The 17,299-nt window shown below is 46.9% G+C and overlaps 1 protein-coding gene across 2 annotated transcripts in view; it reads right to left on the reverse strand.

Moving 5' to 3' along the window:
* LOC113406853 (phosphatidylinositol 3,4,5-trisphosphate 3-phosphatase TPTE2-like) overlaps window positions 1–11,438 on the reverse strand; it is a 35,131-nt gene extending 23,693 nt beyond the window's left edge. The window contains exon 1 of one of the 2 annotated variants that reach the window (XM_026653642.2): window positions 11,358–11,438. In XM_026653642.2, coding sequence (XP_026509427.1) covers window positions 11,358–11,410 — 53 coding nt within the window. In that variant the 5' untranslated portion in view covers window positions 11,411–11,438. Of the gene's footprint in view, window positions 1–3,943; window positions 4,160–11,357 lie in introns of those variants that run through there. The other variant, XM_026653643.1, reaches the window with a different exon arrangement.
* Window positions 11,439–17,299: the final 5,861 nt, after the last annotated feature.

Genomic DNA, 17,299 nt, shown 5'->3' on the forward strand with positions numbered 1-17,299 from the left:
GCCTCAGCAAGGAAGGGGCAATGCTCCAGAAGCAGGAAATTTCCTGGGAGAGGCTCTGGGTGGAGAGGCAGCCCTGAAAAGTGGTGCTCGGAGCACAAAAGAATCCTGCCATAAGTCCTGAAGCAGGAAGGTAAAAGGAAGGTAAAGGGAAAATCCCCTGGGATCTGTAGGCCAGGGAGGGCTGAGGATTTAAAAAAAGACTACCTTAAAAAAAAGGGGGGGGGGGGGGACAAAGTGTGGCAGTTGGTCTTGTGTGCTGGGACAAGCCAGCAGCTTACAGACACTTTTTCCCCAAAACAAGGATATTAGCACTACACCTGCTTGAGTGCTGCTCACAGCAATACAGACAAAATGAGAGGGGCTGGCATCAGCATTTGGTGAGGTCTTGCCTCTTCACTGAGCATCACTTCTAGCAAAGGCACTTTACTAGGCTAAAGTAACAGTTTAGCACATGTGGCTAAGACAGAGGCAGAGTTGTTCCATCTGAAAATTTCAGAGTAGAAAAATAGTGAAGGACCCTATAAAACATGCATTAAGAGACTAAAATAGTCTCCCTCCTCCCCACTGAATACTTCAATTTTATTTTAATCTAGAAGTTTGATGATACAGAGTCTCAGGGAAGGTCACTAGAGACAGTGCTGCTAGATGGCTCTCAATCACTTACCAGTATTTCAAGTGAGCTGCTTTAAATCTATTCCCTAGCATACAAGTATCAGAGAACAAGTACTGAAGGGCTGTGCAGACCAAGCTAACTTCTGAACCCTAGAAGTGAGGTCTACTGCTTCTGTTCTGATCTCTGAGGAATCTTGCACTGTTACTATTGTGTAATTTGACCCCACATCTCTGTAATATTAAGTCAACTACTGTAAAAGCAGCTCCAACTAAAGAGTGCCGGAAACTACTCCATCCAAACTCATTCAGCTGTGCCTACATATTAATAGGACAAGCCTACATACCTCTACAAGTCACATGCAATGACTCAACAGTCTGCAGGAGAAACTTACTGGTTTAACATAACTAAACCAATTTAAGAACTGATGTTAAACCAGTTTGACTCTCTCAGGTAGGCAAAGCCTTAACCCTGAATTTCCAAGTTTCTGTCAGTTTAAGGCTGGCCCTTATGTACCATTTGTGTTGCTTTTTATTTTAAGTGCATGAGATAGGTTAGATCCTCAGCCCAGAAGTATTACAGAAGCAATCTACTCAACCTGCAGAGGTACATGTTAATATGTTCATTGGAAAGTACCCTCAGAGGAGCAGAGCTAAGAAGTTTTCCCTATGTCAGCAGAAAATGGTGACCATGATGCTATGTCTCAAGGGTGTATGGAGTTACTCAAGGATGACAGAATTCTAGGGTACAATCCATGAACATAATTAGGCACTTAAGTCCAGTTGTCAGGTGCCACTGCAATCCCCAGGCACCTAAATTCAATTAGTGCCTAAATTTTTACAGTAGAAGTTCACTAGGCATCTAGGTTCCTGCTGCTAGGCACCTGGATGCCTATCTCCTACATAAGCCCAAGGGGAAATAATGAACTAGGGAAAATAGGTGTTTGACTGTTTGCATGCAGGGCCCACTCACCTGAGAGGTGGCCGATCCCTGTTCCAATCCCTTCTCCCCCTAAGAGGCTGGGACTTGAACTATGGTCTTCCAGATCCTGGTGAGTACCCCAACCCCTGGACTACAGGTTAAAAGGGAGGGCTGATTCCTCCTTCCCTTCCCACCCTGTCCCAGCCCAGCTGTTTTACATGAATTCACCCGAGGTGCTTGATCCACTACATGGTCTCTGAACACACCTGCCTGCACACAACTTAGGCATCTGAACACCTACATCTCTCTGCTTGTGATTCACAAACCCAGGGTAAATCTGAGTTGCAGGGAGGCCCCTATCTCTGAGAGGGGCAGGATTTAGGACACAACCTGTCACAGTATTGCCAACAAGAGATCAAAAGTCATGAGTCAGACCCTCCCAAAATCATGAGATTTTAAAAAAGATTATATGGTTTTTTTTAGGTCAGTCTCTTGATTTTTTAACTCCCTCAGCCCATCCCCAGGGTGTGTGCATGTGACAATTAGTGGTACCCACTCTCCGACATGTACTGGATAAGGTGATTTTGGCCCCTGCTGCAGGAGCTCTCACCCCCACATATGCCCCTCCCCTGCGCACCAGTTAATCTGGTCTCCCAGTCCATCAGTTCTGTCCTCACCCAACCCTCCCCCCCCAATTCAGCCCCTGCCAGTGGAGTCCCCCAGCCCCATTTTCCCCCACTGCACTCACTGCACCATCCCAGCACTCACCCCATCTGCTCAGAATCCACCATCAGCACAGCCCCTCCACCCCATCAACCCTCACCCTCCTCACTTCAGCCCCCCCTCCTCCCCCAATAGCCTCCAGGCCAGAGTACAGCCCTCCCAGGCTCACCTCTGCTGCTCTTAGGGCTCTAGCTGTCAGCCTGCCACCTGGGCGAACAGCAATTACTAAGTAAAATTAAGCCTCACTCATGATCTTGGGATAGAGCTCTCAAACGCCATGGCTGGGGGAATTCTGACATTTGAGAGTTCTATTGCAAGATCAAGAGGCTTAATTTTACTTAGTAACAGTGTCTCTCCTGATACATTTGCATGAGTTGACCTGCCTCATCTCCCACTGGATAGCTTAGGTGGCTCCCCATCCAGCATGCTGGCTTTGTGGATTGCATTCTCAGGTGCCTCTCCCCCTGCAGTGCTGTGTACAGGAGCTTAGGTGGCTAACTCAAGCTTTGTGGATCCCAATGTTGTTCCTGTGATTTTCTAGGTGCCTAAAACTTAAGTATTGCAATACTGAGTGTCATGAAACCTAAGTCCCTTTGGGGATCCCACCCCAAGAGAATCACTGTGGGGAGAACAGTGAAGAAAGATATTTCCACTGGCAAAGAAAAAGGCATCTGCAATACTGAAGGAACCACCTGCGTATACAAGATACAAATAATGCTGACCCAGTACAATGGTAATGGATACGTTATTGTAGTAAAAATTCCAAACGTCCATCAGCCATGAAACCACTTAAAGTTAGCAGAATAAGTTCTTGTATATCAGTACATGTCAGGGACTAAGCCTTGTAAATCATAACTCCGTTGACTACAAAAGAATTTGGGGAGTTTGTTTTTGGTAAATTCAACTTATTTTATCCTGGTATATTTCCTTCACAGCCCTCCCCTAAGAAGAGGATATGCTGCCCTGTAATGCCAGCCCACACTTTGGTCCACTCCCCTGCTAATCCCAGAGTTGTTCCAAAAGGCCCCAAACAGGAGTTAGGCAGAGTGGAAAGCAGAGGGCTCTTCTTATTCAGGCTGCCTTATCTTGACCAACACTTCCCCCCCCCCTTTCACTGATCCCCACAAGTGGAGGGGGGAAAGAGACTCACTACATGAATAGATCTGTTTTATGTTTATTTATACTATGTCTCTGCAATTTCTTACCTGAAATGCAGGTAAGAGACACTATTTGGTACAATTTTATTTCTTTTAAAAAGGATTCACACTAGAGTGCCCTCCCAGGCCCCACAAGAGGGGCAGCTACTAGGACTAGAGTTGGTGCAGTAATTTGCTGCAAAGACGACATATCTACCCTTTTATTTAATTGCTGTCCCAATGCCTAAGGAACAGGCTGCTCTGAAAAGCTTAGAATTGCGTGTTTAGAAGAAATGTGCTAAAATGTCAGCCAGATATTTTGTGTTTAGACCATCGTAAGTGTCTACAAGTAATTTTGGAACTAAAGCATATTAAAGTGATGGCCAGACCTGGTAAGAAAATAAAGGTTATCCATTTTTTTGTTGAAATTTCATAAACATTTTCAGCCAGTTCCAGAAAGGTGACTACAACAGCCAAGATGTTTTCTAATGTATCACTATTTTAGCACTTTACATAGAAATTAGTGTTATGGAGAAATTAAGTGATAACTTACCTATACATCGTTGCAGCAGCTCATGTTACTTAAAAACACTTGATTATTAATGCCTCACAAAAAAGGGAAGCCACCATTAATCTTCAGAAGTAGCATTCCAAACACTCCAAAAAGTGAATTCAAATAAATATATCTTGCTTACTGGAGAATATGCATTTGCAAGCAATCCAGGAACCAGTTTAGAACAGTTTTAGTACAGAGTACATGCTCAGAAAGCGCTGGCACTGCCTGAATACAAAACTATTCCAGCTAGTCAAAATGCCTAGTTCTTATTACAGGAAGGAACTGTGGAGATTCATGAGCAATTGCATCAGAAAAATTGTAGCACAGAAACATTTCTGTGCAGAACAGGATACCAAACAGGAAAGGAAAAGACAGGAACAGCACTAATCAAACTAGTGCTAGAGTAGCACTTTTTAACCTCCCTAAAGATCTCTTCTGAATGGTTCATTTTATTACTTTCTTCTGAACAGAAACTTTAATAAGACAGACACAAAGACAGAATAGCCTTAACATTTAATGCCCAAGTCAGGAAATTCAAAGGTTAAGAAATGCATAACTTTATGCAGAACCCAGTTCTGCCATTGTAAATTAGTCATGCAATTTTCAATCTCTGCTTAACTCTACATTTCTGTATAGTTAGCTGGCATATCAGGGTGCTTTGCAGCAGCATTGCCTGGAATATATTTGCCTCAACACATTGTGTTTATACACTACAAAATATAAACATGATTGGCTTTTTTTTTATATAAAGTGTTTGCTATTAATTCATTGGCATTAGTGCACTACCTTAAACTGACTTAACCCTTTCTGGCTAGGCCCAGATCCAAGTATCTGTTTTGTTTAAGCAGTTTTTCCAATGCCCATGATTTTATTACAAGTCTAGCAGCTTCTGGCACTCAGGGCCGGCTCCAGGCACCAGCGCAGCAAGCAGGTGCTTGGGGCGGCCAAGGGGAAGGGGCAGCACGTCCGGCTCTTCTGCAGCAATTCAGTGGCGTGTCCCTCGGTCCCTCTCGGAGGGAAGGATCTGCCGAAGTAGAAAGCAGCACAGTGGTGCTGCCGCCAAAGTGCGGCCAATCGCGGCTCCCCCTTTCCCCCCCCCCCCCGCTTGGGGCGGCAAAAACCCTGGAGCTGGCCCTGCTGGCACTGTTCTCAAAGCCCCAGCTCCTGCATCACGTCATTAAGCAACAGTCTCAGCATTCATTTTAAGACATTTGTAGCCCTCACGGTTATGAAGACTGAAGACGTGAACCTCAATGATCAAAAGGCAAAGGCAAAAAAGACCCCAATTTATCTAAAAGTTATGATTTTTAAGCCTGATTCATGATTTTTGAGAGACAAGGTGGTTCCAACAGAAGATATTTTCTCACCAACTTCTGTTGGTGAGAGCTTTTGAGTTTACACAGAGCTCTTCTTCAGGTCATGATTTTTGGACTTCTAGTACCTCAACATGAAATGGGAAGATTTGGAGAGAAGGGCAGTTGCTAATCAAGGATGGCAAATGTGGGTAGCCCAATGTGCAGCGAAGCACAGGATGGACTAAGAGCTACGGGGTTAGCAACACTGTTAAAGTTATTGCCATTTTCCCATTAATAAAATGGCAGTAAAATATCCATGAAAGAGCTGACAATCAGAAGACATTCAATTACAGTCCAAAATGTCTTTGGCTATCATACAATTTAGTATCCAGTCAGGAATAGGTAATTTAGTCTTATTTGTGGGGGTTTAGAGTTTTCCATTTATGAGCATTTGTGCTGTTAATTTAAAGTTGGTATAGGGACAGTTTGTACTCTTGTGGAAAGTTTGATGCATGTCTTGTGCCTATACATTTACATGTATGCCATATGCTTAAATACCACAGCAAAGATGGACAAAATTTAAAAAAGTATTGTCTAATACTGTGACAAGATACCTGAGGTAGGCCATTAATCTTGCTACATGCCCTATTTATGTAGGTCCCAAATCAAGTCACTGAAGCATAGGGTTGCCAACTTTCTAATTCCAGAAAACCGAACACCCTTTCCCCAATGCCCTGCCCCCACCCCCACTCCATCCCCTGCTCTTCTCCTCCCCGCCCCCCCCACGTGCTCATTTTCACTGCAAGGCCCAAACAGGCATGTTTATTGCTTTGACAGATGTATTGTGCTAAGTTCAGGTTTTATTTGTTACAGGATGCTAGAGCTGGCAACAAAATAGTCAAAAAGGGTAATTTAAAAAAAATGAAATTTCACAAAGTTTTTCCATTCTTTTCCTCCCCTCTTCCCATTTTTCTTAACCAGCTCCATGTTTTTTGTTCACTAAAGTTATTGTATTTTTGTGTATGGAATTAGGACCACACATTATCACAGCTGCAAGGGGTCCATTAAAGGCCCACTCCCAAAGCCCAAATACAAATCCATACAGCACAACTGCAGAAATGCATACCTGTCCAGATACCTATAAAAATAAATCTGTAGAACAGGGGTCAGCAACTTTTGGCACATGGCCCATCAGGGTAATCTGCTGGTGGGCCACGAGACATTTTGTTTATGTTGACCATCCGCAGGCATGGCCCCCCACAGCTCTCAGTTCCCTTCTTTTAAAAACTTGTTATGAAATGAATACACACATTTCATGTAATCAATTTTTGTGTGCAAGCCAGCAAAAGGAATAAAAGTCAAAGAGTTAAGCTACAAATTTTATTCACAGGTATACACACATGCAGCAATACACACACCTCCCTATACAAAGGCACACAGTCTCTTACAAGCATACAGTGCATGCGTGCACACACTTGCCAACACAGACACTTTTTTCATACACTTTCCAGGGGCTGCCTAAAGCCTCCCTTCCTGGCTGGGTGAGGGTAGGCTGAAGGGGAAAAGATGGGGAGGGAAAGAGGCCAAGGACAAGAGCACGGTGGGGTATATGGGGCAGATGGGGATACGGGGTGAGGCAGAAGGCTACAAGTACATGAGGATGTGGGGGGCACAACAGCTGCCTGCTTAGCGCTCGCGACACCAGTTGCTCCCCTGCCCTGACCCAGCCAATGGGAGCTGCACCCACAGGCAGGGCAGCATGCAGACCTCCCCACCGGCAGCCCCTAAGGCTAGGAGCTGGACATGCCAACTGCTTCTGGACTCAGGAGCCACACAGCACTAGCAGGGAGCCTGCCAGCCCCACTGCGGTGCCACAAACCAGACATTCAACAGCCCAGTCAGCACTGCTGACTGGAGCGGTCAGGATTCCTTTTCAACCAAATGTCCCTGTCCAAAACCAGACATCTGGTCACCCTACTTAAGCATATGCATAGCCCAAGATCCACAAAGGCACTTAGGTGCCCAAGCCACAGACGTAGGCACCTAAACCCAAGTTTTGGATCCACAAAACTCCTGCTGAACTTGCTCAGCACCTAAAGTTTTGCAGTAAAAATCCCTCAGGAACCTATGTTTCTGCCTCTGAGCATGTGCCCAGCTGCACACTCTAGGCATCCAGATGTCGATCTCCTGCCTAAACCACAGAGCAACTCACAAACCAACCCAGGAGAATACAGGTATTCACCAGCCTAACTCATGTGCGGGGCCCAATCTGGTAGGTCTGCTCACGGACTTGCCTAGACTGGCGTGTTTCCCCTGTGACCACCATCTTCGCAATATTTCACCAAAGTGAGAGGGAAGCTACATGTGATCTCTGCCAAAAGCTATTAACACAAGTTGTCATGGTATTACAGGATGTACGGACAGAAGATATTTTAAGAGTTATGTAGAATAGTATGTTCCAGAGCTGATGGAGGTGAAACTAGTCACCTGGGGCAGGGTGGTTCTCAGAGCTAACTCAGTCAAGAGTGAGAACAATTGACATCTTTCCATCCAGCCCAGCCAAGGGTTTACCGTCTAGACAAGGTGCGGGCGTGGGCCTCCCTCTTGGGCTCCTTTGTGCTTTGTAAAGGCCTTGAAGGAGGGAACCATCGGGATGAACTGAAGGTAATAACCAGGGTGTTTTGTTAAATAGGAGAGTCTGGAACTGCATAAATAGATACCATCTTGTACCCTTCTTTCTCCATTACAAAGACAACATTCTGCCAACGTGAGCATCTCATGAACAGGGTGACCAGATAGCAAGTGTGAAAAATTGGGATGCTCGGTGTGGGGAGGGAATATAGTTGCTTATAAAAGACACACAAAAAAACCTAATATCAGGATGTCTGGTCACCCTACACGTGAAAGATGGAATCCAGCTCTCTCGACTGGAGCAGTGCTGTATGGATTGACACTGGGTAAGAAATACCTTATTAGACTGGAAAGGAAGGGACCTGTTAAGAAGTATAGGCTCAAGACAAACATAAAATGCACTCTAATCTGTAATCATATGTTTCCAGTCCTTACACTTGCTTATTTGAATCTTTATCTTAAGCTTTCTCAGATAAACTTCTATTTAGTTCTAAAAATTTTATTAAGATGATGTTAAAAAAAGTGAACAGCACAGAGTTTAAGTTTAGAAGTTTCTGGTTATCAGGGAATAACATACAGATTATCGAGGGTGCAAAGTTTGGTTTAAGATCAGGTGTCATAAGAAATACAACAGAGGGTCCTGTGGCACAACTAAGTGCTGTGTGCTAAGGACAGCATTGAACTGAGGTGACGCTAGTGAACCAGGGGCTTCCACAGAGGCAGCCGATCTGTGTTCATTGCAAGGGTCCAGAAGTTGAGGGACTGGGCACTCGAGTGGGATGTACAGACAGGTTAGAGGGATCTGTGCCTGGAGCCAAAGCAGAACACTGGTGGTTAACTATTGCCATAGAGTCTCTCGGCTAGGCCCCAAAGGACTCACTGAGGGAGCTAAGTGCTGGGGCATGCAAGTTGCTAGCTTGCAGAGGGAAAGAGCAGGCCCTGCAGAGCCCAGAGTGGGGCACTGGTGTTGCCAGCAGCTGGTAGTGTTGAGCAAGTTCCCGCCCCCGAGGGCGCAGACAAGGCTCCTCTTCAGTAAGTAGGAGGTAGCACTTCATCCTGAACCCCTTGGGTAACCCCAAAAGGGTCAAAGCACTCTAACCACTGAGCTATGGGATATTCTGATGTGGGGCTCCCACATCTCTCCCGTTGAAGCTCTTCAATAATGGATAAATAATGAAAGTGACTGAGTAGGGGGCCTGGACCCAGGGTCTCCCACATCCCAGGCAGCTGCCCCAACCACTGGATTGCAGAGTCACTGCCACACCCTCTTGCCCAGCAACTATTTCTACACACTGGAATCCCTTCAACAGGAGAGAGACTGAGGTATCCTCACAGCAGAATATCCCACAGATTAGTGGTTAGAGCACAGTCCTGAGAGGTGGGAGACCCCTGTTCAAGTCCTCTTCCCCCTCTCTGGGGGAGAGGCTGGACTGAACCTGGGTCTCCCACATCCCAGATGGGTGCCCTAACCACTGGGCTAAAAGTTATACTATGGACAGTGGCAGCTGCACCACCTCCTCCCTGCTCCAAATTTACTGTTCTGTGCGCAGCCAGGCAAGCACCTAACTCATTCCCACAAGAAATGCCCTCCAGGTGGCTGGTTCCTGTTCATGGATCACTAAGCCGAGATAAGCCCTGCCTCTCTTGAGATAGATGCCTAACACACCCCTCCGCCACATTTCCCCATTGGCTAGCTTAGGCAGCTCCCTGCCTAGCATGCTAGCTGTTGTGGATCATGTTCTAAGACTCCTATCTCTACCACATTGGATAGGGCAGGGGTGGGCAAACTACGGCCTGCGGGCCGGATCCGGCCCCTCAGGGCTTTGGATCCGGCCTGTGGGATTGCCCCCCGTGGCGCCACAGGCCCCGCGCCACTCTCAGAAACAGCCCTCAGGCAGGGGGGCAGAGGGCTCCACGTGCATTGCCCTTGCCTCCAGGCACTGCCCCCACAGCTCCCATTGGCTGGGAATGGGGAACCCTGGCCAATGAGAGCTTCGGGGGAGGTACCTGGAGGCACAGCCAGGGCAGCACACGCAGAGCCCTCCCCCAGGGGCTGCAGCACTTCCTGGAGCAGCGCGGGGCCAGGGCAGGCATGCAGGGAGCCTGCCCTGGCCCAGGTGCACGCTGCTGCCACCCCGGAGCCGCTTTAGGTAAGCGGTGCCGGAGCTCGAACCTCTCCTGCCCCAAGCCTCCTGCCTGCACCTTGCACCCCTCCTGCACCCAGCCCCCTTATACACCCTGCACCCCTCCTCTGCCCCAATCCCTTGCCCTAAGCCCCTTCCTGCACACTGCACCCCCTCCTACACCCTCTTCTGTACCCCAACCCCTGCCCTGCATACAATTTCCCCTCCCAGATGTGGTCCTCGGCCCAAAAAGTTTGCCCACCCCAGTATAGGGAGCCTAGGTGCCTAACTCAGCTTTTTGGATTGCAGTGCTGTTCTTGTGCTTTTCTAGGCACCTAAAAGTTGCAACACCCAAGTCTCTTCGTGGATCTCATCCAAGGTTTAATGCTTTGCTAAAGTCAGGGCTATAGTGCCACAGATGCGCATAAGAGCATATAATCTTGCCACATCTTTACAAGTGTAGCGGAAGCAACCTTTTCATTGTGGAACCAATGGGCCTTGTTCTAGCATAGAGCAATTCTTAAAATTGCAAGTAGAACTGGCTGCTTCTGAAAATCTGCCTTTACAGTTTTGTTTAAACTCCATCAGGGCTGGGAACATCTCTGGGAATGGAAGGGTAAGGAGCAAGACCATCTCCAATGTACTGAAGCATGGAAATTCAGAGTTAAGCTTGCTGCCCATCCTAATTTACTAGGCAGTAAATTAGAAATTCCAGATCAACTGCTATCACAGCTTTAGTAAATGGCATCAGTGTTACTGGATGAGAGTGTAGTCTTTTCATGTACAATAGACTTAATTCCCCTTGAAGGAAGATTTAGTTAATTTCTCTGTAGTTTTTTAGTTCAGTAGTCTGACAAATGCAAGAAAGCCACCTAAGATGGAATAAGATCACCATGTCTGCCACAGACTAGATATACTATATCCTTCCCAACAGAATCTCTTAGTACACCTATATGAATACCCTTCCGTTCTGATTTTTAAATGTTTCTTTATGTACTTATATACCACTTATAATACTTAGTCCTGCCACGAATGCAGGGGACTGGACTAGACCTCTTGAGGTCCCTTCAAGTTCTATGATTCTACGTGTGTTATAAATTGGCAATTTGAAGTATGTTTTCCCTAAACTTGCCACTCTACTCCTCATGAAACACACTTTGTATAGTAAAATTATATACTGTACATATAACGGCAGCCTCCCTTTAAGTTCAGAGATTTCAAATACAAACTCATTTCCACTGGAGGTGCTTACATACTATATTGATGAGCATTAAGGAAACCCTAAAATGGACAGACAAGAGGTTATACACTGTACTTAAGTTCTGTAATTACTACTGGTTAGGTTTCTGGTGGACTACTCACCCATCAACTTCCGGCAGCTCTGACCCTTGTTCATATCTCACAGTTGTCGTCATTTTGCTCTTTCCAGTTCTGTTGCTCTTAAAGAGAACGCATCTAGAAAAAGGAAACAGGCTATTTCTTCAAAACATTTTAGATTAAGATATTTGAAGTAACACAGTAGATATGCACTAGCATCCATTATAGGAGTTTCACATACAAGTTTAATTAATCTAAACATTCAGAAAAAGCTTCTACTTCATTCCTGAATGTATATAGATTTATATCCCTAATTCAGAAAGTACTAAGCACCTGCCTAACTTTAAGCATGAGTACTTCTACTGATGTAGTTAGAGAGTTAACCACATGCACAAGTACCTTGCTGAACTGGGGTCTAATACAGTAGAACAGGGGTCAGCAACCTCTGGCACGTGGCTCGCCAGGGTAAGCATCCTGGCGGGCCGGGCCAGTTTGTTTACCTGCCGCGTCGGCAGGTTCGGCCGATCGCGGCTCCCACTGGCCGTGGTTCACCACTCCAGGCCAATGGGGGCGGCAGGAAGTGGCGTGGGCCGACGGATGTGCTGGCTGCAGGTTCCCGCCACCCCCATCGGCCTGGAGCGGCGAACCGTGGCCAGTGGGAGCCGCGATCGGCCAAACCTGCGGACGCAGCAGGTAAACAAACTCTCCCGGCCCACCAGGGTGCTTACCCTGGCAACCTTGGGCACGCGGCTTGCCGACCCCTGCAGTAGAACCTCAGAGTTACAAACACCTCGGGAATGGAAGTTGTTCGTAACTCTGAAATGCTCGTAACTGAACAAAACATTACGGTTGTTCTCTGAAAAGTTCAAAAGTGAACATTGACTTTGAAACTTTACTATGCAGAAGAAAAATGCTGCTTTAAACCATCTTAAAATTAAATGAAACAAGCACAGAAACAGTTTCCTTGCCTTGTCACTTAAAAAAAAAACCTTTTTTTAGTAGTTTACATTTAACACAGTACTGTATATGCTTTTTTGGTTGTCTCTGTGCTGCCTGATTGTGTACTGTACTTCGGGTTCCAAAGGAGATGTGGTTGACCAGTCAGTTCATAACTCTGGTGTTTGTAACTGAGGTTCTGCTGTATACCAAAGTTAAAAATTACTTAAAGCATTCCATCAGGAATGTATCTATCCCAAATGGCAGATGTTTTATCCATCTTCTCCTTTAAGCCATATAGTGCATGGAAAAAGCCAGTACAGACTTAAGTGTTTCATCTAAAAGTGACCCAGAAATCCTAAAAATAAGTTCAAATACATTCCAAAAGCACCCAATTTATATTAGAATTTCTGGTTTACTCCTTAAATCCATCATGGACTGCCCAAGTACAATTTAAGAAAACTAGAGGCCATGTTTTCCATTAATAATGTTAATATCCATGAAGTGTGGAGCTACTTCAGAGATGTTTAAAACAGTATTAAATTGAGCATTTGTATTTCAAGAGAATGGAGATGTAGTTTCAAACTAGACTACCGTGAGGACTTCAGCCCAGATCTACAAAGGGACTTAGCCAGTCTGATGCTGAGCATCATGGCCCCTAGCTTTTAGGTGCCTAGGTGGAGGGGAGGGGAAAAAAACCCCACCACCAATCACAGGAACAACACTGATCCACAAAACCTGAGTTAAGCACTTAGTTTCCTATACAACAAATGGGGAGAGATAGGTGGCAGAGACTGATCCACAAAGCTAGGTGGGGAGCCACCTAAGCTAGCCAATGCAAGACACAATGAGAGGGGCATGTGTTAAGCCACACCCCTCTCAGAGACAGGCACCAGGGGAAAAAACACATGTGGAGCCTGAAACAGCAACAGCAGGAGGATGCTTCCCTTATAACCTTGAGCCTAGTGCATAGGGGGACTCACCCACCATATGGGAGACCCCCCCTGGTTAAGTCCCCTCTCCTCCTAAGGGGGAAGGGATTAGACCAGGCACCCGTCACCTCTCAGGTGACTGCCCCAACCTCTGGGACACAGTCACTCACTTTCACTGGCCTAATTAATATTTCATTATTCAATTATTTAAATTCAGTAGGAGAGATAGAGAGAGCCCCACATCAGAATCTCCCATAGCCTGGGTGAGTACCCTATGCACTAGGCCAAAAGTTAAAAAGGAAGGTCCTTCTCCTCTTTCCTCCCACCACCAGTTGTTTTGTGTGAACTTCCCTGAGGGGGCTGAGCTGGTAAGTGGCCTCTGAGCACACCTACTAGATCAGGCCCTATACACGACGTAAGTGGCTGTACACCTACCTTCCCCAGTTTGCGAATTGCTCAGGGATTTGGGCTGGACATCCAGATGCCCATTGTTAGGCAGTAGCAGGTATGCTCAGGCAGGAGACAGGTGCCTAAAGCAAGACTGCGGTGCACCTAGCCAGAGGTAAAAATATAGGCACCTACACAAGCAGCCGAGCAGGAGTTTTGTGGATCACAATGGGGCCTAAAAATGGGACAGGCTCCTAAGCACCTTCCTGGATCGCACCCTTTGTCACTGACTTCAGACCACACAGCACAACTTTGGCAAATGGGAATAGATGGGGACAGGCAAGCTAGCCTTAGAAGAGAAAGGAGCGAGATCCAGCCATTAATGAGGGCATAGGAAGATTAGTAGCTACTTCAACACAACTGGGGCACTTCCCCTCCCCCCCTTCATTGGGCAAACTATTGGGCAGACAGAGAAGCCCAATGCAAAAGGGGTGGAGAGCAAATCAAGGTTGGTGAGATTTCTGTATAGAAAGGAGAGTCCGTTTTAGGAAGTTTAAGCAGCACCAGGCAACGTTGCTAGGATGGGTTTAGTCTGCTTGAACTACAGCTCTGTTTAGCTTCTTAAGCAAGTGTGTGTGTCCTCTCAACCCTCCCTTCCACTGACTGCAATGCAATGTAGTCTCTTTCCTAGACTGTAATGGGAGATAATGACATTTGTGTAGGCTAACAATGCTGTGCCTTGTACATGACATTAGCAATGGAAATGCACTGTCAACGTGGTAGATCCTAGCTATCCCTTCCCTCATGCAAATAGCATTCTGATTTGGTTGTCAGCCAGCGAGTCCGGCTGATCAGCAATTTATTGAAGTGAGCTTTGTGTTACTTCACAGAACTGGCCTAACCAGGAGCGTAATGCATGGGTGATGCATCAGCAGAAGCGCAGGGAAGACAAGCACTCTGGAAGAGGTTTAGGGGTTAGTTCAGGGCCACCCAGAGGATTCAGGGGGCCTGGGGCAAAGCAATTTCAGGGGCCACTTCCATAAAAAATGGTTGCAATACTATAGAATACTATATTCTTATGGGGGCCCCTGCAGGGCCCAGGGTAAATTGCCCCACTTGCCCCCCAGGCAGCCCTGGGTTAGTTCTCCCTTCCTCCCACAGGAACAAGAGGGGAGATGTCAACGGAGATTTTAAATGATCAGCATATTCCCCAGATTCTCACTATACCAGGGGCCTACTCCACCCCCAGCGGGAATGAAAGGAGCCCCAGGGCTGTCCTGCACAGCTCACTGACATCCTGCAGCCCCAGAGCAGCGGTTTGTGTTTGTAACGCCACAGCTGTTTGCCTGGGACACGGGACACCAGACAAGCCAAGAGAGCAGAGACTGGAGGAAGTGATGCACGTAGCAAGGGAAGGAATGCCTGTGTCGCCACACACACAGATCCCGCGGCAGGCACATCCGCAGCAGCTGCAGATCATTAATTCCCGCAGCAGCAGACGGAGTCAGGAACCCAAGAGGAAATCGCTTTGATTTTCTCCATCAGGCGGCGTCTCACCTCCCCCCCAAACCCGCTGGGTGCCAGGTGTAGGGGGCTCGAAGCCCCTCTCCCGCACATCTCCCCCTTACCTATCCTCTGCAGGCGGGGCGCTGTGCTGGTGACTCAGGCGAGGAACCCGACCCCCCTTCCCTGAGAGCTGGGAAGGCTTGTGACCGGCTCAAAGTTTAGTTCAGGCACAAGCTCCCCTCCCTGGTCCTCTCCGCGCTCTGCAGACTCAGCAGGGAGGGTTTGTTTTTAAACTGCCTACGCTTTAGTATAATAATAACAAAAAATCCCTCTCTACAGTCGTTCCAGTTCCCTTCTGTACAGCTCAACAGCAGCTGCTTCCCCCTCCCGGCTTTATTGCATTTCCGCGGGGAGCAGGCGGCGCTGATTAATCCTTGTGCTGCTGGGGGGGAAGCCACCCGCTCCAGCTCCACACCTGATTCCCATCAGTGCTGCTCACGCCCTGCCTGTGGCTCAGGGGACGTCCGCAAACTGCTGGCCGGTTTCAAGCCCAGGCAGGGGCTGAGCGGCCACTCGGGCAGTACAGAAGTCTCCTGCGAAGGGCACACCATGGCCGCGTGGCAACAGGCAGGTCCCGCACCACTCATAGCAGAATAATGAGTAGTTCGTGCATCGTATTTGTCATGCATGGATCTCAGAGTGCTTAATACAATGCCAATGCGTGCTGAGTGTCCCTTCCCATCTTAATGTTGTCACTGTTTATTTATAACATCAGTTCCAGGCTCTGGCAGGACCCTGCTCCTGCAAACATTCATGAAACCTTATTTACACAACTAGCCCTCTGAAGTCTTTTCAATGTAAAGGCTCCTTTTGAAGGATTATAGTCACCTGGATAAAACTGTGTACAGTATATGCATAAACGTTTGCGGGATGAGGGCCTAGGTTAAGGGCTAGCAGTTTTGCTTTGACCCCTCATGTACTCCAGTTGGACGGTAAGGGCCGGGAAATGCCGAGCCTGGAATATGGTCACCAGACAGCAAATGCGAAAAATCAGGACAGGGAGTGGGGAGTAATAGGAGCCTATATAAGAAAAAGACCCCAAAATCGGGACTGTCCCTATAAAATCAGGACATCTGGTCACCCTAGCCTGGAAATCACTATTGCTTAAGGACCTGTTCCAGCTCCTGCTGACTTTAATGAGAGTGAACATGTCAGGAAAACTAAGCACATGGGTGCCTGCAGGATCTTGTCCTAAGTCAGTAATGATTGCAATAAATGCATACCTATCACATTCAGGTTGGGGCCTTCTTCTAAACTATTGGGTTATTATAGGATTAGTTAATTAATATGGCACAACACTTTGAAAATGTACAGTGCTCTATAAGGCCACAGTCCTGTAATGTGATGCACACAGGCAGACCCCTCCACCTGCATGAAGTCCTATTGAAGTCAGGGGTCCACCCACATGCATAACATTGCAAAATAGGATCCACGTGCCAAGGATCTATCTTCTTTTATGGTTCCTGTCACCTTGCCATCTAAGATGATTTTGGATCACTTTGGATGCATTATTACAAGTTATCATTATGTAAGCCCTTCGCTGCTAATACACATCAGCAAAAATGCTGTCATCCTCTCTCTAATTTGTTTCTGTAAATCTATGCACTGTATAAATCTGCTCTTTGGCCATCCCAGTGCACTTTCTGTCCAGTTTGTGGTGTTTGTCTAGATAGGCATCGATTCTGCAAAGCCTTATGTAGATACTTAGGGGTGGGCTACACTGAAAACTTACATTGACACAGCTATATGAGGGGTGTGAAAAATCTACACCCCAAGAGATGTAGCTATGCCAACCTATCCGCTGGTGTAGATAGTGCTAGGTTACCTTACCGCCTCTCGGTGAGGAGGATTAACTACAGTGATGGAGGAACCCCACCTGTTGCTGTAGCGAGTGTCTACACTGAAGTGCTACAGTGTGCCGCTATAATGTCTTAAGTGTAGACATACCCTTAACTTTCTGTACTGTGAGTGTGAGTCATCCCATTGAAGCCAATGGAATGACTCGTAGTGTGTACATGGGACTGACTGCTCACAATATATAACACAGAGTGTGTAAAGTAGGGTGACCAGATGTCCCAATTTTATAGGGACAGTTTTCTTATATAGGATCCTATTACCCCCCACCCCCATCCCGATTTTTCATACTTGCTGTCTGGTCACCCTAGT

The sequence above is a fragment of the Terrapene carolina genome, unplaced genomic scaffold (genome assembly GCF_002925995.2).
Source record: "Terrapene carolina triunguis isolate 2854851 unplaced genomic scaffold, T_m_triunguis-2.0 Scaffold142, whole genome shotgun sequence".
NCBI lineage: Eukaryota > Metazoa > Chordata > Testudines > Emydidae > Terrapene > Terrapene triunguis.